General features: G+C 39.2%; 1 protein-coding gene across 1 annotated transcript in view; it reads right to left on the reverse strand.

The window, feature by feature from the left end:
* The window catches only part of LOC131686243 (paired box protein Pax-1), a 159597-nt gene extending 138483 nt beyond the window's left edge, over positions 1-21114 (reverse strand). The window contains exon 1 of the mRNA XM_058970507.1: positions 20064-21114. Within this exon, the coding sequence (XP_058826490.1) occupies positions 20064-20073 (10 nt within the window). The 5' untranslated portion in view covers positions 20074-21114. The remainder of the gene's footprint in view (positions 1-20063) is intronic.
* Between the last annotated feature and the right edge of the window lie 466 nt (positions 21115-21580).

Genomic DNA, 21580 nt, shown 5'->3' on the forward strand with positions numbered 1-21580 from the left:
TGAGTGACTTTCTACACTTTCGCACACAGACACAGCGAGAGACAGAGAGAGATATGAAACGCATTCCAAAGGAACGCATCTTCTGGAACCGCAAAATCTTGCGCCCGAAGCTCCCAACAGGATTGAACGGCTCGGGTTTCAGCCCGAAGGGGGAAAGGATTCGCCCTTTTTCTCGAGCCGAGGAGAATGCATGCAAGGATCGATGGAAAATCTGCTACAGTTTTATTAATCGTAGTTTCTTTTTTGTTCTGCTCCCATCACGACAATGGCCTGCTTTGTTCAGGGGTTTAATGCACATGTACGAAGGATCGAGGAACGTTGCGTCATTGTGACGGCGAGTGAGGAGCGGAGAGCTGGGATTTTCAATTTTCAGTTTCAGTTCAATGCATTCACGCCAATCTCGCCGGATCGAGAGCATCAGGAGATGCATCTTCTTTCTTCGTTCCATCCAGCTTTACCACCAACCCGGGCTGCGTAAAATCGGATTAAAAATTTGCGGTTTAAAATTGAAATTTAATTCATTTTGGTTGCCGTCCTGCTCTGCACTAATCATGCCGAGTAGAGAGTGCGTGTGCGAGTGAGAGAGAGAGAGAGTGAGACAATTTTCGAGTGGTCCCGTTTTTTTGCTTGCTTGCTTGCCCTATCCTATGCCGTTCTCTGCCCTTGTTTTGAGTCATGACCGTTTGATGGTTTTACACAGAATCTTGCTTTTATTTTGCCATGAAATCTATCCATCTGTAGATTGAAAGCTTGCGATAGTCGAGCCTCGGGAAAATGTAGAACAGAAGTGGAATGAATGGAATAATTTGTATCCTTTTTAGATTACAAACTTGATGTGGATACAGTATTTGGATGAAAGGAAAGGAGACGAGGTCTCGGGGTTTTGCAGTACAATTGAAGAAAGAGGCTTTGTTTTGATGGGAGGAATAATGCCGCCTTATTAGGCGTTGCCCGACGAGGTTTTCTTTCTGCCAGTGGTAGAATGTATGTGTGTTTTCTAATCTCACTGACGCTTCCGTGTTCTTCGCATAAATTCGTAGCACATTTTGTACAGTTTTACAATCGGGGTTACGACTGTCATTTGTCTGTTGGTATCAAATCGAGAATCTTTGCCATCTGTAATGATCCAAGGATGCTATGCGTTTCTGCATATTTGAGCTACAGGGTCGTTGTGATTATGCTATTTTTTATTCTCAGATTGTCAATATTTTGTAGGAGATTTCCAAAGTCCTTATATAGGAAGGTCCTAGCATGCTTCGAAACGAAAACTGCCTCTGTGCTTGAATGTGTGACAGTTTCTACGACGAATGCTAGCGTCTACGTCATCAATACCACGTTTTACAGGCTGTCTCTGTTCACTACCAGTAACAGTTTTGACGCATGCTAGGATCATGTTTGGAGGGGTTTTGGGAGATTCCAACTGCTACGGTGTAACATGGGCTTGTCTTTATGATGATAATCGATCTACCTTATTGCACGGTCTTTGTGAGCTTGATGAAAACCAAATAATTGGCGATTATTGGCGTCGATAGGTTAACTCTTTAGCGTACAGCTCAACGTATACACAACCGAAACAATACCAACCAAAGCGTGTAAAAATCGATAACGCAAAAAAACAAATCTGCCCGGACTCGTGTCGGTACAGAAGCGTTGCGTTCCTTCGCGATTCCACGAACGAATCACTTGTGGAATGTCACGAACCACGAATCAAATTCAACATGATGGGAATGCGCTGAATTCTACAAAAATACGTTTTTTTGAATTTATTCACCAAGATCATTGCGAGTAACATTATCTCTTGAGACTGAAGGTAAGTGAGAGCGTTCACTGTTTCAAAACCGTGTAAACCAACCTCCGATCACAAGTCGTATCGGTCGATTGGAAAGCTTGCCTGTTGCTGTACGTACCACCTCGACAATCGAGATACAAAATTTGACTTTCGCAAAGGCAAGGAGAACTATTCCCTTGCGTTGCCTTCTGCAGCTCCCAGGATTTTAGGGTGTTCGCACTTAGGATAGATGTAACATCGTGCTATCTACCAGCACTGGCGATGCTATGAAAATCACGAAAAAATTTCATTAATTATTTTGTAGGAAATGATTTTGTTTTCAGGGAAGGAATTTTTCTGCCACAGACTTTGAAATACCTTCTATTTACTATCGACACGAAACGAAAGAAATTAATTGTATTCTTCATAACAAGAAACATTCCTGGTCAGAGATTTAATGGTCATGCCCAAGTAACCATAAGCATTAAGTCATTGCATTATATTGGCTATACATTTGCACTAATGTTGCATTGAAACTCCATTACAGCATTAACAACGCAATAAAGCTCTATATTAGCATCAATAATGCATAACTGCACAGCCGACATATAGCATTATAGCTTGCTCTATATGCGTATATAAAGCTGATATAACGCGTACATGCTTCAAGGATCTTTAAAGCATGTAAGCTTTACAAGTGCATTTAATGCCATTATAGAGCAAATAAAAAGCTGATATAATGCTATTGTAATGCTGTGGGTTTATTTGCTATGCAACTCTTCTTGAAGATTATATTCGGCATATTTCATTTCAATCGAACATATGCAATATAGTCCAGGAAGCAAACGCAGCGCACTTACCGTGAAGGACGAGGCAAGGTACCTCAGTTCGAGACTTACTAAAGGTAATTTTCAACATTCATATCATGTGAGAACGAAAACCCATTAAGGATATTCATTACAATGCATTAGAAGAGAGACAATTACGGTTTTAAACAGAATATTTTATTTTAAAATTTTTCCTTTTTGCTCATCATACCGAAAGGAAACATAAGAAATGGTTTTAAAACCATGGCGAACAATGACAATCAACTGAAGCTTTTTAATAGCATTAGTAGTGCCAATATAAGGCTTCCAAATTTGACATTTGTACGCTTTTGCTATATAATAGCATTAGTACGGCAGAAAAAAGCTGTCAATCTCTGCACAGTATTAGCACTATATTTCGCCTTTTCTGGCATAATATCAGCATTATATAAGTATTTAGGACTTCACGGCTTTTAAGGACAGCTTTATATGTGGATCTAAAGCAGATATTAGGCTACGTTATAATGCTTATTGGTTACTTGGGTGGTGTAAAGTCCTGTTCCGTCGCGCTGTGAATGAAGTAATGGTTTAGAATACCCTACATGGCATGTCAATAAAATTAATTGTCGCGTAACCCGAGCAAACAAAAAACCCTTAACATGCCCATGCTCGTGAAATTCACCCCCACTATATGGTATTTTGATAGTGTTTGTATGAAAATACCATCCCTATGGTCCGAAATATCCCATGTAAAAACCATCTTTTGGTGTATCTATGGGTCATTCAGACCAGTTTATGGTGTTTTGATGGATGCGAAATTTGAAACGGATCATATTCATGGTCTTTCTAAGGGGCTGTACCGTATTTGAACCCAATGAGAATTTGCTCGGGAAGCCACACCTATATGCGAATCGGAGCTTAAAAGGCGACTACGGATTATCTTTACTCCTGTCGTAGGATTAAAATATGAGTATTCCGAACATCGTGCTGCAGTCGCCTTTTTAGCAATGAATAGAATATGGGTATGGCTTACGCGATAAAATAATTGTATAGACTAGCCGAAAAAAACTCTAAACCGTCGGTATTGTTTGGAAATATGTACCATAAATTTATTGGATGAAACCAAAAATATCCAACCGTTTAGGATGCTACTGCAACTACAACTACCGTACACCGTGAAATGTCCAGGCATCCGGACATTTCACGGTGCACGGTAGTTGTAACTACACTAGAGCGCATTTTTTTCTTTTTTTTTGAAAACCGTCCTTCGCTATTTATGATAATGGAAAATATATTCAAATACATTGTGTAGATTTTCGTATGCTAACTCTAGTAGGAGCCTTTGGAGTTGAATTGAAGAGTCTCCGGTTTAAACTTGCTAACTGACATTCCAGAAATTTTCCAGGACCATTGTCTTTTCAATATTTTCTTCAATTGTTTTTTTACGTTTTTTAGTCAAGACGAAACTAATGTAGAGTCTGCGTTCAATCCTAGCCGATGTAGTTGAGATTTTTGAGAAGGTGAAAATTTGGAAAGAAGCATTATTATTATGAATAGCATGCTGAAATCAAATTCTTATCACTATCAGTTCCAGTTTCATCACATCAGCCACATTGTATTGCTTGCATTCAAGAAATTAAGCACAATACTCAAGCACGCAGCCAGGAAAAAAAATCGTTAGGACCCCAAGAGCTTTGAATTGAAATACCGATTTTCAAAACATCCGTCAGAAACGATGTTTCGATATACACTGAAATCTTTTTTATGCTGATTTTCATGCTGTTTTATGTGGATCCATGTTTCAATATATGTCTATACCATCATTTGTAGCTACCGGTTTGAATGCGACAGAGCTTTTACTCCGAAGCTGTTTTCGATTGGCTTCGGCATTTGACATGCTCAATTGGGTCAATAAATGAGAAAAAAGCCGTTTTTTATTACATACATCGATAAAGCTGATTTTCGTGATTGCAACAATGTTTTTTCCAACTCAGGAAACGTGAAAAAAATATTAAAATTTAAAATAAAGAAATATGTTGACAGTCTGGATTTGACACTATTTGACATAAACACCATCCATTGCATACAGTTTTTTTCATTTTGGGTGTTGTCATGATAGGCCAGATGTAAACAATAGAGTGCCCAGAAAAATAGTGAATTTTTGAAAACTCACTGGCCCACCCCTGAGTCGATTCCTAGTCCCACCAGGAGTACTTGCTCCAAATTTGAAGCAAATCGGACAAGTCTAGCTACCGGACCATGGTGCCTGAAGTTTGTATGGGATTTTTCGACGATTTACATGGAGAAAACCCACTAGCTCGAATTTTCGCCGCTAGGTGGCACTGTATGCATCGTATTATCACTGTAAGTGTAAATAAGAAAGATAATTTAGTTGTCTACAACTTTGTCGAAGACTGCTAGTCAATCCGGCTTTGTTGAAAGAAGTTATTAAACTTTTAGTGAAGTGATGTCTGAGTCAGTTTTGCATGGGGCCTAGCGGTACGTGGTAGTATATCAGTACATAGTACAGTGAATAGTATGTTCGGAAGAATTGCAGTACATAACACGAGTTATGTTTTGGTTAGAAAATTTTAGTTCCACCTGTGACCGCATAGATGGCGCCAACACTAAGTTTTCAACGGAGAGAGATAGAATATCGAGATGTTTGGCAAAATTACTGAAAAAGCTTATTCTACAACTTTGTAGAAGACACCTAATTTCTATCTCTCTCCGTTAAAAAGTTAGTGTTGGCGCCATTTATGCGGTCACAGCTGGAACTAAAGTTTTCTAACCAAAACATAACTCGTATTATGTACTACAATTCTTCCGAACACACTAGTGAGCTAAATCTAACCATTATTCCATAAAAATGTTTAGTTTGTTAGAACCTAGTACTGATACACTACCATGCACTGCTAGGCCCCATGCAAAACTGACTCAGACATCACTTCGTTATAAGTTTAATAACTTTTCTTGTTCGAGTCGGATCGATTTGCAGTCTTCAACAAAGTTGTAGATAATAGAATTATCTTCTTAAGTTTCACTTTTGGTGATAATCTGAGGTATACAGTGCCCCCTAGCGGTGAAAATGTTCGCAAGTGTGTTTTCTCCATGTAAATTGTCGAAAAATCCCATACAAACTTCAAGCACGTTGGTCCGGTAGCTAGACTTGTTCGATTTGGCTCAAATTTGGAGCAGACACTCCTGGTGGGACTAGGAATCGACTCAGGGGTGGGCCGATGGGGGTCATTTTTTTCTGTCACTCTAGTAAACAACCGCAGTTTTCCTACGTATGGTTGCCAAGTTTACATAAGATTTATTTAAAAAAACAAAAAAAAATCGTTTATGCGTATTACAACGATTTTTTTTTTAAATAATGTTATATTATGTATATTGGACCTAAAATTTATCGAATGGAACGGAAAACTATATATAGCTTAATGACCCAATTGGTTTCGCTCAGTGTCTCCGCCTAACTATGAATATAGTAACTATACGTGTTTTAGGTTGTTCTTCAAAAGGATTTTGTTCTACTTAGCCTAACAACTCTGTTCATCACTAGCAGGCCTAATGTAAACACTCTTAGTAAGAGTAAGGGACCTCAGCCTTATCAAATGGAAGTCAAACAAATGTGTGACAAGATTAAAAATTATCTTATTGTTGTTTGAACGTCAACTTGGGCAACAATCAGGGCAGTACCACGGCGGTGCTAGAGGGTGTCGAGCTGAATTAATTGAAAACGGCTCCAGGTAGCTAGGTAACCAAAAGGGATCGCACAAAGAAAGCTGCCTAATTTGTGCCGGATACCATACATTCGATCACAGTCGTTCATGTAGAGCGGGTTCCAAACCGCCGATCAAAATATTCCAGCGAAGACCGGACTGGGGAACAGTACTGACTTTTCAAGCAATAATTGTGACTGTATTGACGGTACGACCCAGGTTTCACGATGCTCGACCAATTACATATGAGACGTGTTGCTTGGAAGTCCCTTCCAGATTCGTTACAGAAGACTTTCGTGGAATTGAGTTCTACAAGATGACACACGAATGAACTCGTGATGAATGAAGTTCATGTTTGACAATTCTCGGTGGTTTGTTTACTTTGTCAGTTGCGTGAGTGTGAATGCAACGGGTGCTCATCTATTACATTCGAACTCACGTAACTCCTATGTAAACAAACCACCGAGAATTGTCAAACGAAGTTCATCCGGCTCATTTTGTGGGGTTATGTCGGTTGGTGTAAAACCTAATAAACAGTCCCGATCGGAGCACTAAATACTAAAGACGTCGAAATGTTGCTGAAAGAAATGTACGTCCGGCTAAAGTCCGGTTGAAGATTTTTGTCAACCGCGTACGATAAACGTGATCCACTCATTACAGACTGACATATCGTTGAAGTACAGTAGGAATATAAGTAGTCCAAAATGGCTTCCCTGTGGGATGGCGGTTTCGTCATAGTTGATCCAACGACGGTGATCGCTAGGTATGAATTCGTGTTGGTCTTCTGAGATATATTGCTTGCAGTGAAAAAAAACACAGGCTTAAAACTATAAATGGCCATGCGCCACCTGTGTTTCATTTCATGAATCAAGAAAATGATTAATGCGCAATAAAAATGTTAACCTTCAAACTACCAAGCCCTCTTCGATACACCAAAATCGACGTTCAATTGGCCATAACTTTTTTTTCTGCTTAATCGATTTTGATGCAGTTTTTTGCCAAAGAACCGGAAATTATTCCAATTTTCGAAAATGCTTTAAAAATCGTTTTCGGAGCTACGACCCCGGAGTAAATCTAGATTGCAGTGGGGTACCAACTTTTGGCCATTTCCAGTTTTTCATAAATATTTTCAAAACAGAGCTAGAATTCAACATTTTGCGACAAGAATTTGTCAGAAATGACCTTCTTACATAATAATTGCACTTCATATATGAGTAATACGAATTGGCCAGTTCCTGGGAGCGGTTCCCAAAAGTGGCCATTCATGAGCTTACATTGCATATGCTTTATTATAACAAACACTAATTTATTTCAACAAATCTTATCAGATCGTCTACTTAGTATAGCAAGCAATTAATTCAATAAAGGTTTAATATAGATTTGCCACTTTCTGACCAGTTCCGGGAATTCCGGAACACGGTTCCCAGGACGAAATTTATTTTTTATGATAAATGTGGAATGCGGCACATCAAAAAACATCAACTCGATGATCTATGAAGAATGCAATCATACACGAAGGTATCCGGACACATGTAGACACTTGATGACCAGTTCCGGTAATTCCGGAACATGGTTCCCAGGTCAAATTTTATTTTTATGATAATCATAGCATGCAGCACATCAAAAAACATCAACTCGATAATCTATGAAGAATGCAATCATATACGAAGGTATCCGTACACTTGTGGACCATTGATGACCAGTTCCGGGAATTCCGGAATACGGTTCCCAGGACAAATTTTATTTTTACAATAGTGGCATGCGGCACATCAAAAAACATCAACTCGATGATCTGTGAAGAATGCAATCATATACGAAGGCATCCGTACACTTGTGGACCATTGACGACCAGTTACGGGAATTCCGGAACTCGGTTTCCGGGTCAAATTTTATTTTTATGATAGTCATGGCATGCGGCACATCAAAAAACATCAACTCGATATTCTATGAAGTGTGCAATCATATACGAAGGCATACGGACACTTGATGGAGAGTTTCGGGTATTCCGGAACACGGTTCCCAGGACGAATTTTATTTTTATGATAATCGTGGCATAAGGCGCATCAAAAATTATCAACTCGATGATCTATGAAGAATGCAATCATATACGAAGGCATCTAGATACATATGGAAACTTGATGGAGAGTCCTTATCCTCGGTTCTAGCACTCTAGGTCCATACCTTCAGTTGGACCAACAAAAAATGACGCTCATATCCACTAGACAACACGTTCCATGGCGACATGACCACGAACTTTAGAGATATGCGAAACATAATAAAATCGAAGTTAGATACACGCTGGAACACACGACATACAATTACCCACGCGATCGAACACAGTAACATACAAACACTCGAGCTTTTCGCGATGATACACAAACACGAACATGTAATCGCAATCATCTACACACAATTACGTCCGAAATTTCGCAAACACAAAAACGCTCTAATGATTTAGTAATTTCATCGTTTACTGGAGCTGGCAGCACTGCTCGAACGGAATCCAATCAGATTAATTGAAATAACTTAAATTTCACAGATATTACTGCTGGTGTTCAAATGAAAAGAAATAACCGCAGTTACTAGCCTTACTTGTATGCAAATCTTCCCTAAACCAATAATTACAGCTGATCAAAAACGTTGTTGTTTATCAGGAACATTAAGGAGTTCATCGCACTATTTTTTAGGACCACAAAATGTGCTGTGTTCGTTAATCAGGATAAATTGTTAGGTAAATAAAATAAAACAATTTCGAAATACACAACAACATATTCACGTCAAGTTGCATGCTCGTTTGGATACGTCATGTGTCTTCTTCTTCCTCAGGGCCACACTCTAAAACAAAGCAGTTCGAATATGGTGAAATATGGCAAAAACTTCAATCAAAGTGAGCCTTGATGTTCAAACGATGTGAACTTCGACATTTGAGCTTACTTTGACGTTTGTCGAAACATGAAACATGAAAATTGAAAAATGAATCTGTTTTTCAATGCTCCAATACAACAGACCGGATTTAAAGACACCGCATCAAGAGTTTTCCGATTTAAGGTGGTGCAAAAATTTTCGGGTGCTGTTGGGAAACTCATTGAAGCGATTTCATAATATTGAAAGATTGTATTGGTATTGTTCAATCCACAACTCCGGAACTGGAACTCCGATCCAAGAAAAAAACAATAACGATTAGGTTCACTTGAAAAATGTTCTTACGGATCAGGATATTTTGTATCTCTATTGCTAGCTGTGCTCTCTTTACGTGATTTATTTCCACTCTTTGACAGGCTCATATGGCATCAGTTAGTTTTCTCTGGAAAATTGGAGAAACTGTAACTGAGTAGAGCAGAGATTTTGATGTTTGCTAAACGGCCAGGTGATGAAATAAGGTTTGTCGCCTTTCTGCCTGCATCAATATTGGATCTGCTTTATTGTTCCTTGGGAAACTGATTCTGATATTTTGAAGCGAATATATTTACTCACCTACCCTTAGTAGGTCAACATCTTTGTACTTTGTAGGCTGTTCGATAGAGGATAGTGGACTCAATATTCTTAGAGAAACGCTTGCTCTACTGTAGTATTGACAGCTCTTGGAATCGAAAACAAAGACGTAGTCCTACGTCAAAACTCGATGATCTATGAAAAATGAATCCATATTTGAAGGCAATCGAACACATATGGACATTTCCTCACGAGTTTTTGATATTCTGGAATCCCACACCATTGAATATGTTTGAAAACTTCTGTTTGTCTATGAGGAATGCAATTATACTTGACTGCATTTATGTGTTTGTATACGGGGATATTTTTAAACCAATCTCCTTTTTTCCTTAGATTATAGAGAGGTTAATCATAGGATCATTCGCCTTTTTTCGTGTTCCAAAAAAACTCTTTTTCCACAAAAATCTAACCGGCAGAGTTGGAAATCGAACCCAGCTTAGCGGCGTACTAGGACATCGATTTACCAAGTACGCTGTGCCCGCCCCAGCAATACAGAAAAATAATAGCCACACTAGTGGGCATAAATACTACCCCCAAAAAGTTTCGCCAGCTTCAACTGTCGATTTAAATATATATATTTTAGTTGAGATTGTCGTCGCCTATACGATGATGGCGCCACTGACATATGCGCAAGTATATGGAGAGACAGACCCTCTAGTGAAAAATTGTTATCGAGCTTGAGGGATAACACACCTGCAAATAAGTGTTTGGGCCAGTTAAGGTTGATCTAGTGTTTTGGCAAAATTAGCAGCACGATAATTTTCGGAGAAATTTCTCCATATAGTCCTAGTGTTATGCCTGTATGTCTGTGCTAACTCTACATCCAACAATTTTTCCAACGAAGTAGAGCAACAAAAGTTGTAATTAAACGAACTTTTATGAGAAAGAGTGAAAAATTGATGCAAAAAATTGAATTGAAAAGCATTTTTTTTTTGCAAATTAGATGCAAATTCGTTACACATTCGTAGAGTTTTCATATTTTAATTTGAGTGATACACAAAGTAAAGACTTTGCTGCCTTTTGCATTGAAGAACAGGCAATGTTTAGAAAAAGAGAAACTTTCTATTATATTTCAACTGAATAGAATTAATGGGCGGTTTTATCTTCTTTTAAACATGAGCTGTGCTTGCGAGTTCTATTTTTAAATATTTTGGCATTTCATAAAAATTATGAATTCTTTGTTTATAACATTCGATGCAGTGGAGTATTAGGGCACATGGCTCAAGCTTTGTGTTCAAACATAACTTGCTGGCAGAGATACAGCTGGAATTTTCTATACTCTCGGCATTTTTTCAAAGTATTGCATCAATAATCATATTTCATGTAGTTTGCCTACACTCTTTGGGGCATCTGAGATGGTCAATGTGGCCAATGAAACTGGTCATCTATTACTGATCAATACTAGCAACTCGCAATTTGGCACGCATTTTAATATTTTTTTGCTGGATTTGGATAATACCTTGTTCCGGCTTATAGGGGAATTAAGCGCGTAACCATACTCTTCAACCCGTAACTCCGGAACAGAAACTCCGATACCAAAAAGATTGAACATTTGAGTTTCATTTGAACTTGATCTTTACCGTAACGGTTCCATTTAACTCATGTGACTTTTTTGAATACATAAACAAGTACACACGCAGCCATTTTTCAACCTTGACGAACGGAGACGAGTGGTATTACAGTGCAAATTTCTTAGTTGGCGACTCGTTGGTTGGAGTGTTCGCTTATTAAGGCGTGTTTCAATTAAAAAGCAAACTAGATAGCAATATCCCACGTCAAATTGACTCTTACAATTGAACATTCCCTATGATGAATTGATTTTTGAATTTGTTAGTTGTGCCGAAACGCAACTAACAAATCGGCGCGAATACAGTGTTTTTCTCCATTAAGGAGAATATTGTTTAAAATCATCTTTGCGCGTCAAGAGCACAAAACCTACAACTAAATTAGTTATAGAATTTGCGTTTCGACTTCGTCTCATCAGAATCCGACACTAACTTATCTTAATCAGAACTCTTTTTCTTGCGGTACATCACGCATGACTAGGGGTTTGCTCAAAAACACAAATAGTATTTTCGTTTTTTTGTAGCTAGCGTCAATCCGGCATTAGCTCAGTCCTGTCACTAGGTTAGTGTCGGATTCTGACGAGACGAAGTCGAAACGCAAATGCCATAACTAATTTAGTGAATAAAGTACGAAAACAGGGACCATGAACAAAAATCACGTGTTTTATAATTATGTTCAGTTTTCCTTCAGTAACGCCTGCATAACGCTTTTATTAGTGGAGCTATTTGTTTTGTGAACTTTAGTAACAATTTCTGCCAGGTTATTACTCAAAAAACCAAGGGTTGAGTCGTGATTGTACTCATAGATTTGGGAACATTATTCAGAGTCCGACTATACGACGTGAACTGATTCATGATTTATTACGCGTTGATCATGATCTGGTTTTCGTGGCTTTGAATTAATTCACAAAATCAAAACAGACTGGGCTGAATATTATTCATGAATCCTTTCAATCGTCGTGGTGAAATAGTTTACAAAATCAATAAATATTCATGTATACAAAAACTGGTTCATGATTACTAGTATATTAGTCAGGACTGACCATTTGTGCCCGTGAAATAGTTCACAAAATCATGGAATATTATACATGGATGGAACTGATTCGTGTTCTTGAAATAGTTCATAAAATAGTTATTTTTCGATTCGTGGACTGGTTCAGGATTTCTAGTACATGATTTACGGTCTATCTTGCCTGCTTGTGATATTTAGAAGATATCTCCAAAAATTTTCAATTTCATGAAACTCCATGCATGATCATGAAATTTTCATGTGAACTATTTCATAAAATTTAGAATATTATTTCTGGAAACATCAGTTATCATCATCAGTAATAGGTGCGGGCAGTAGATATAGATAACTATTAGGGGGCGGGCTTAGCATAGTTAGTAAATCGATTTCCTTGCACGCAGCTCATCTGGGTTCGATACCAGTCCGCACATAGAATTGGAGATTGGATAGCAGCTATGGCCCAACCAGCGAATCATGACTGTACACAAAGGAAAGATTTTGCTGCCTTTTCCATTGAAGAACAGACCTTGTATAGAAAAAGGAGAAAATTTATTTTGCCGTTTGGGTGAATACAGTTTATCAGAGGAGTTGCCTTCTTTGAAGCATGAGCTGTTCCTTTGTGTTTTATTTTTCAATATTTTTGTTATTCCATTGTCGAAACTTGGATTTTTCTTTAACTCCATTCGATGAAGTAGAGTTTTGAGGCTTGTGGCCCAAACTTTGTTTTGAACCGTAATTTGCTGCGTTTCATGTATTCTAAATATTGCATCGATGATCTCGGTAATCATCTAGTCGCCGAAAAGTGAATTGTGAAAATAATAACACTACATCATCTGACTAAGGACAGAATGCAGAATCGACGAAAAGCCTCTGAGGTCACGCATGATAAGGGGGCCACACTTTATGGACAAACCAAGGAAGTGTCAAAAATTGCAGCCAAATGAGCATGATAGTTTTGAGAGGGGAAGTACAAGAGGAAGCCCATGCACAGCTTATGAGAGCTTCCGTGGTACCAGTTTACATTCATGGCTAGCAAGCTTTACTGTTTACTTCGATAGCAGCAGCTTTTTGGAAGCAAACTTGAGAATCAAACCCAGTTGTTCGGTTTACCATATCGAAGGAGCGACCCTTTAGTTCAAAAATGCTAATTTTTCAGTATTATAAATAACCCCTAAACGTAAGTACTGCTCAGATTTAGAGTGTATGTGAAGAGAGTATATACGCTCGTATAATATAACTCAGTCAATAAAAATCGTAAAGGGCAAACACGAAATTATTGCGACACATTCAACAGGGCATAACTTTTTTACCATTGGGTAAAAATCAACCAAATTTTGCACACTTTCTCATTGATGTGTATTGTTTACATGCTGTCAAACTCGAAGTCGTGTTTTTTGATTCAACGAAAATGGAGGTGAATCAACGCGAGTCGAGAGAACAAATTCTTTCCAAACACCTGGAATTTCCCGACCTGTCGCACCGGCAGTTGGGAAAAATTTTGAACATTCACCATTCAACCGTCTCCAGAGTGTTGAAGCGGTTCCAGGAGCGGTTGACGTTGGACCACGGGAAAGAAGCTGGAAGAAAACCGGGACCGGAGAACAAAAAGACGGACGGAAAGGTGAAGCGGATGATTAAAGCAAATCCCAACGTCTCAAGCCGTGATTTGGCTAAAAAGATCGGCATGTCGCAGAGCTACGTCCAGAATGCAAAGAAGAGAGCTGGACTACATACATACAAGGTACAGAACTTCCCAAACCGCGATAAGCGGCAACAATCGACGGATAAAACTCGGGCACGGAAGCTCTACGAGAAGATGCTGACAAAATATGGCTGCTGTGTGATGGACGACGAAACGTATATAAAAACCGATTTTAAGCAAATTCCGGGGTTGAAGTTTTTCACCGGCAAGAGCAAGTTCTATGTGGATAACAAATTTAAGAAGAAGAAAATGTCGAAGTTCGCCTCCAAATATCTCATTTGGCAGGCCATCTGCTCTTGCGGACTGAGGAGTGAGCCTTTCGTGACAAAGGGTACAGTAAATGGCGAGATCTACAAATCTGAGTGCCTCGAGAAGCGCCTTTTGCCGTTCTTGCAGCAGCACGACGAAGCTCCGCTATTTTGGCCAGATTTAGCATCATGCCACTATTCTAAAAGTGTCCTGGAGTGGTATGAGGCCAATTCTGTCCATTTTGTTCCAAAGGACACGAATCCGCCAAACTCTCCGGAGCTACGCCCGGTGGAGCAGTACTGGGCAATGATGAAGCGGGAACTTCGGAAGAGCAAAAAGACAGTCAAAGACGAGAAGGACGTGTTAAGAAAATGGAAAAAAAAACTGAGAAACTGGTACCGGATGACACTGTAAAGACTTTGATGGAGGGCATCAAGCGAAAATGCGTTCAATTTTACATTCAAGGCTCCATCGATTAACTTTTCTTTTGATTTTTGAAGTGAATATATGTATAAAACTACCCTAAAATTTTGGTTTGATTTTAAACATTATAAGAAAATTGGCATGACATTTTCGGTGTCGCAATAATTTCGTGTTCGCCCTTTATTTGCCAGATAGGGGAAAGTTCACCTGTGCTGTGACACATTTTTAAAAACCAACAAATTTAAATGCCTGTCAATCTGTAAAAAATGTAATTTTTATTTTTCATTGCTGATATAACGACAACAGACCTGCAGGGAACAAAACGAATAGCGCAGTGCAACGACGTTTGTTGAACAAACTTTTCTGCGAGCGAGATTGCAAAAAATTAAAGTGAAAAGCATTTTTTTTTCAAATTATATGCAAACTTGTTTCACAATCGCATAGTGTTCATCTATCAATTTGAGCAAACATTTTGCTTTCTTTTTGCATTGGAAAACAGGTCATATTTAGAAGCACAAATCTGGATTCACCTTGATGAGTGATACGATCTGCGCAACCGTGAAAAACTGTATAGCCATCCGGTTGAATTCATTTAATCAGAGTTTGTTCCTTCTTTTAAACATGAGTTGTTCCTTCGAGTTATATTTTAAAATATTTTCGTCATCGCAATTTTGAAATTTATGGAATGTTTGTTAATGCTTCTCGACCAAGTTGAGGGTTCCTGGCTCAAACCATAACTTGGCGCTATTGGTTCAAGAGCTTGACTGCTTCCCCCCGTGTATCTCGAACAGTCTGAGGTGGTCAATTTGACTAAATTACCTGGTCGGTCATTGCCGTTCTAAACTAGATACTGTAAGCAGTTTGGTACTTATTTTAATAATCATTTAGACGTAATCCTGTTCTAGTTTGTTGGAAAATTTCTTGCGCGACCGTACTCTTCAACTCGTAACTCCGGAACAGAAACTCCGATTCAAATAAAATTCATCATATGTTTAGTAGTTTAACAATTTCTGATCAAATGGTGTGACTTTTTGGTTACATAGACACGTACACACACACACATTTTCCGATCTCTATGAATGAAGTCAAATGGCTCTACAGCGCAGTGCACAGTGGGACGAGCCCGGACTTAAGTCCATATATGAAGGTTATGCGATATTCTCACTAGTATTTTTCTCGTATCAGCTGAGCCATCAGAGACATTTTCGCGAGATTTTAGGTGATTTGAATGCAAAATGAATTTTTGACAGCTTTTTGAAGGGCATAACTCAAGTGTTTTTTGCATTATTTCACCATAGGAACTACATACGGTTATTCTCGTTTTTCAAAGAAACGGTTGATTTTATGAATTGCATCACTTCACCAACATTATCCGTGTGATAAAATTACATCGTAAAATCGCCAAAAATAAGTCACTAGTTGGTTTAGTTAGTGTTTAGATAACGATTTCTCATGAATTTTTTATTGAATTCGAACTTCTAAAGCGATAACAACAACGACGCCCGTGAATGCCCGCGATCACACTATGCTCATTCGAAAGCTTTTCATTTTCTCTTTAAAATGAGCCTATGCTAGTTTTGCGAAAACTTGCGATAAGCAGTCAAATTTGAAAAAAAAAACTGTGAATGGAGACGCATGGTTATTACTGATATTTAATTTGAATATTCACTTTATGACTAGAATAATGACACTAATTTATGCACAACTTTCAAATAGCATTTAGAGCATGATCTACAAGGGTTTTACTAGTGATCAAGAGTAAGGAACCGAATGGGAAGTATGGTTTTTAAGTGGTAAAGGAATTAAGAATGTTTAAAATTCAGTAAATATTTTCAACCATCTGAAATGTGTTATAAAATGTTTCATGAACTATTTTTGCTATCTTACGCAATAACTGTCAAATTGAGTGAACACAGTTGAGTTCTAGTCATTTGGTGAGACTATTTTTTCCGAGTTTGCATAGCGCTGATATAGCTTAAGGGTATGCGATATTATCCTAATAAAATAAGACCATTTTTAAATGAACCATATACGCGAAAAAAGGATTTTGGATTTATTTTAATTTAAGATTTGAAATAAGCAATCTAAGCAACTTAAAACACACCAGCGAAAACAAAATCGTTAACCATCTATTCCACTAAGACGCTCAAAATGTTTGTTTTGAAAATGAAAAAAATATAGTATTCATACCAAATAACGCACTAATGAATTAAACGTTCCAAAATTAGTCGATCACATCTTATTTGATCCTTAAAAATAATATAGTCATTTGTAAAGCCACATAATGAGAATCAATTCGTTACAATACGGAAAATGAATTCCAAAATTACAATTGAAAGAAATCTTTATAAAAGACAAAATATTTACTTTTGAGCCACTCTAATAAGTAGTAAAGTTAATTTCTATTTTCTATAACCAACATATGAAATTCAGTGCACAAAAACGTCCTTAAAAAATTTTTGAACCTTCACAACAAAATAATTATTTTTGAGCCACCCTAATGTATAATGATTTTTTTTGTGTAAATGTTAATACCAAAAACGATTTAGCACACGAAAATTACTATACACAAATTTTAAGAATGATTTAGCAAAAAAAAATTTTTGAGGCACCCTAATGAATAGTTAATGTTCATTTTTGAAATGTTTTAATATCGAAAACGAATTCAGCGTACCAAAATTACATAAAAACGTCCTATATCATTTTATTCAAAATGTATACTTTTAATTTTCCCTTCAATTGCTGGGGACGCTAATTCCTGGTCAACCAACTCTGTGCTGTTCAGCTCGAAACATGGATCGTACAGCAAAACAGTGTGGCCAAAATACGGGCCGCGAATGCTGTATCATCAGGCGCTGGATCCATCCTTATGGACGATGAAACGTGTGTCGAATTAGATTTCAAACAGCTTCGGTGACAGAAGTTTTACGAATTGTGCCCAAAAATATAAATTTGGTTTTGTTGATCTGGCAGGGAATCTGCAGCTGCGGTCGGAAGACTTCGATTTTCAAAGCAACCAGGCAGAGTTTGAAATTAGCGCTCGTTTTTACGACAAGCAGTGTGCGAGACATCTTTTTTTCCATAGAGGGCTAGATTCTTATAAATGTGGCACTTTTAAATGTGTGTATTTGCTTAACCTTTCTTTCAATCAAATAATTGTTAAAGTATGAAGCAAAGGTAATAAAATTTTCTTTTGCGAAGATAACTGAAACAAATCGTCATCGTTATTTCGAAGAAACCCACGTACTTTTCTGTTGATGTCGCTCTTAATCTGGCACACACCTTCTTCAGTCACGGTCTTAACCTGATTCCATGAATTCGCCATCCGACCAATGTCGCTGGAGATTGTGCTCATTTTCAGTTTCCATTTCATTATCGCTCAATATTTCGCTATTGGACGGAGCTGGGGACAATTCAGTGAATTCTGCTCCTTTGTGATGAACTGGACTCCACTGTCGTATCATTGTAGCACATCCTTGCTGTAAGGACAGTTGTCACAAAAAACGCTGGTTTTATTGCCACAGAAACAGATTCATTGCCAAATCATATTTTGTTCGCGAAAAATTTTAGCTACGGAATTTATTTGAAATCGATTATCGCATAGGTTTCATCATAAATCAAACCATATTCGTTGAGTTTCATCAGCATCTGGTCGTACAGCTAGCCACTGTTTGTTGCTCGAGGCTTGGGATGGGCTGTTTACTTGCTCGATGATATTTAGTGATTAGAACTCTTTTTTGCCAAATTAGGTGGGAAAGCTTTTGAACGTTCGTAACTTTCATTGTACTGAGTGGAATTACATTATATATCCACTAATCAATTGGAAAAATAGTCATCAGTTTTCAAATAAATTTCGAAGTATGCATGACTTCTTCGAATAACACAAAACTGCGAAAGTAAGGCGGAAATTTAATAGTCTATTTCAGGCAGAGCCGTCAGTATAGTGCATCTAACAGACCAAATCTAATATTGGGAAGTTATAAAAGTCCCGCTTGCATTTTTGGTGCTAAGTGCTTCATTCATCGTTCGCTAGTCGAACGAGAAGCATGTGGATGCACGGTTATATTTATTTGGTTTGAGAACCGCGCATTTCGGGTGTTTTTATTTGGTCAACTTCCGTACCAACTAGAGCTTCCATTTCGCGATGGGTGTCAGCTTCCCGGGATTCTGAATATAAATCGATGATTTCCCGGGAAATCTCGCGAACGCCCTAAAAATAGAGACTGTGGAAACAAAACAAATCAGAAGACGTCGATTTGGTGGACTACAGATCGTTGGATCATTTGATAACTTGCCACTCAGTTTATACAACGTCAACTGGTTTTGGATGTTGAAATTTCAAAATCTCACTTTTGACAGTTGATTTTTTATTTTATGTGGGCACTTGCTTGATGGTATATTGCAAAGAGTTCAAAGAGTAATTATTCTCATCATTCTTGCAAACTATTTGATTCTAAAAAATCAAAGAAAGAACCGAACTAACCCATAACTTCAACCTCAGAAAAAAACACTTTCTAACCGCCAACTTGTTTGTCCGGCGTTTGTTTGTGTTCTAGTGCCTCCGCCGCAACCGGTAGCTATTCGGTAGCCCGTTCCCGTCCAAGGTATGGCTAATTAAACCTAAGAACCTGCACCAGCGCGCCTGTGTCTAAAAGAACTAAGAAGCATTCCGCGTTTCGACCCCGGACCGGGCATCAGCAGAACCAGAAGAGCAAATATTTATCCAGCAACAGTGAGGAGACCTCTCCGGTCGGCCAGCCAGCAGGCAAGTAAGCAAGCAAACAAACAAATGAAAGAAGAGCCCGATCTCGCTTCAATCTTCAACCTTCGTGGGCGATGAGATGGGCCGAGGAAGATGGATTAGCTGGTTTTAGCTGATGGACGAGGTAGCTTGATCCCGAAACCGCTGTCTGTCAGACGGGTAATAGGTTAAAGTCTGCACCTTTCGGGTTGAATTTTTCTCTTCTTTTTGTTTTGTACACACTCGGTTTGACGTATTGCGGCAGGGCCGCAGGCCCTACGAGAAGAAGGAAAAAAAACAGAACGCGATGTGGGACGCAGAAAGAAACGTCACAATTCAGATAAAGGTAGACTTTTGACATTTTTCGGTCATCTTGATTTCATGTTTTCTCGGGTGTCGAACAACTTTTTGTTATCTGTCCCCGCGGGATCGGTCCCGATGGGATCAGTTGCCCCCAACCAAGCGCAAGCGATCCCATCCCATACGGCTACCGGATTTTAGTCGCGCCGTGGAATGTGCAGTCCCCATCACGGGATCGTATTTCACTCTCTTCTACCTATATGTAGATCATCGAACAAGAACTCACCTGGTTCCATCTTGATGGTGGTTGCCTTTCGCGTGTCCTCCGATTGCGCTTGCGAAGGCGGTGTCTGCTTCGGCGGCGGCAGCGGCTGCGGCGGCAGAAAAAGCTGAACTGTTGATGGTAGTGGTGGAGGTGGTGGGCCAACGAGGCCCAAAGATTTGTTGCTAAACTTGGGCAACAAATCGGTACCGATGAATCTCGCTGTCGGCTCCAACTTTGCTGGCTTTTGATCGATTACTAGCAATGGTTAATCCACCTAGCAGTGCGCTTGTCCACACACAGACACACACTATTCACTACTGAGTTTATGTTTATTATTCAAAGATTTTCGATATAGTTTTGTACTATCGGTTGATCTGTTGTTGTTGTTGTTAAAATCTTGTGTATTCCTGCTTTTCGGTACTGTAAGGCACTTTCCCTAGATTTAGTTAGGTGTGTTGAGTGTTCACTCCACGATTGCTACGATTTATTTAAATTTTTTTCTGAATATGAGGTATTTCGCTTGCTTTGATTTCTGATACACATCTGATGATCCAAAAGTCTAATGGCTGACGGTTATCCTTACCAGTAGTAACGTCTCATCTTCTCTCATCCACAGCGACATTGATCCCGAAAATCGACTGTTTACTGCTGAGTGCTACCATGGATGACCACTTTTACGAGCACATAATCACTGGACCACGACCCGGGAAAGGATCCCCCTGCAACAGGAAGGAAGGGATTGACTTTTGCTGCTCCACTGGGTTGCTTCTTTCTACGACAACACAGAACACACGCGCACTCCTTCTACCACTGGCCAGTTCTCGAACGGGTACCGAGCTCCGGTCAACCGTACCGTAACAGTGACAGTTGACATAAACCGGCACATCAAACCAAGAGCTCGTCTCACACGGAAATAACGATTCGTATATTTTTTTTCTTCGCGAAAAAAAAACTAGATTCACACGGCGTCGGAACGCAACACACTAAGCGCGAATGACGACGAAACGACGAGCACGGGACAACCAGCAACAAGAACTTTCCGCGTTTGGGCTATCAGTCCGTTCATGGCACACTGCGGCGATCATCTGTGCAGAAGCTGAACCCCGCGGGTGCTCTCGCTCTCACCCGGCTAGAGTGCTGCCGAAAGCCAACGGTACTGAGTTGCACAAACTCACACACACACACGCGCGCATAAGCTCTTGCATCGAATCGCCGAATCGGACACCAACACAACCGCTGCGTGGGCCGTGTGCGGATGACGGGCGGGTTGTGTGCGTATCGATTGACTGACACAGCGTGAAAAGGGGCGTGCCAGTCTACTACCACCCGTCACAGCTGAACGGCCAATCTGCTGCCAGCGAGCATAGCTAATGGGGAGGAGTTTTCGGAAAAATGGTCGGGTACCGGTACCCTGTCGAGCTTTTCACACACAATTTCATAATCAAAATCCATTTTATTGACAATTCCTCTCGGTTCCCTGGTTTCTGGTTACAAACAGAAAAAAAAAAAACGAAAAACCCCGGCACGCACTTGGATTG

Source organism: Topomyia yanbarensis, chromosome 1 (genome assembly GCF_030247195.1).
Source record: "Topomyia yanbarensis strain Yona2022 chromosome 1, ASM3024719v1, whole genome shotgun sequence".
Taxonomy (NCBI): Eukaryota; Metazoa; Arthropoda; class Insecta; order Diptera; family Culicidae; genus Topomyia; species Topomyia yanbarensis.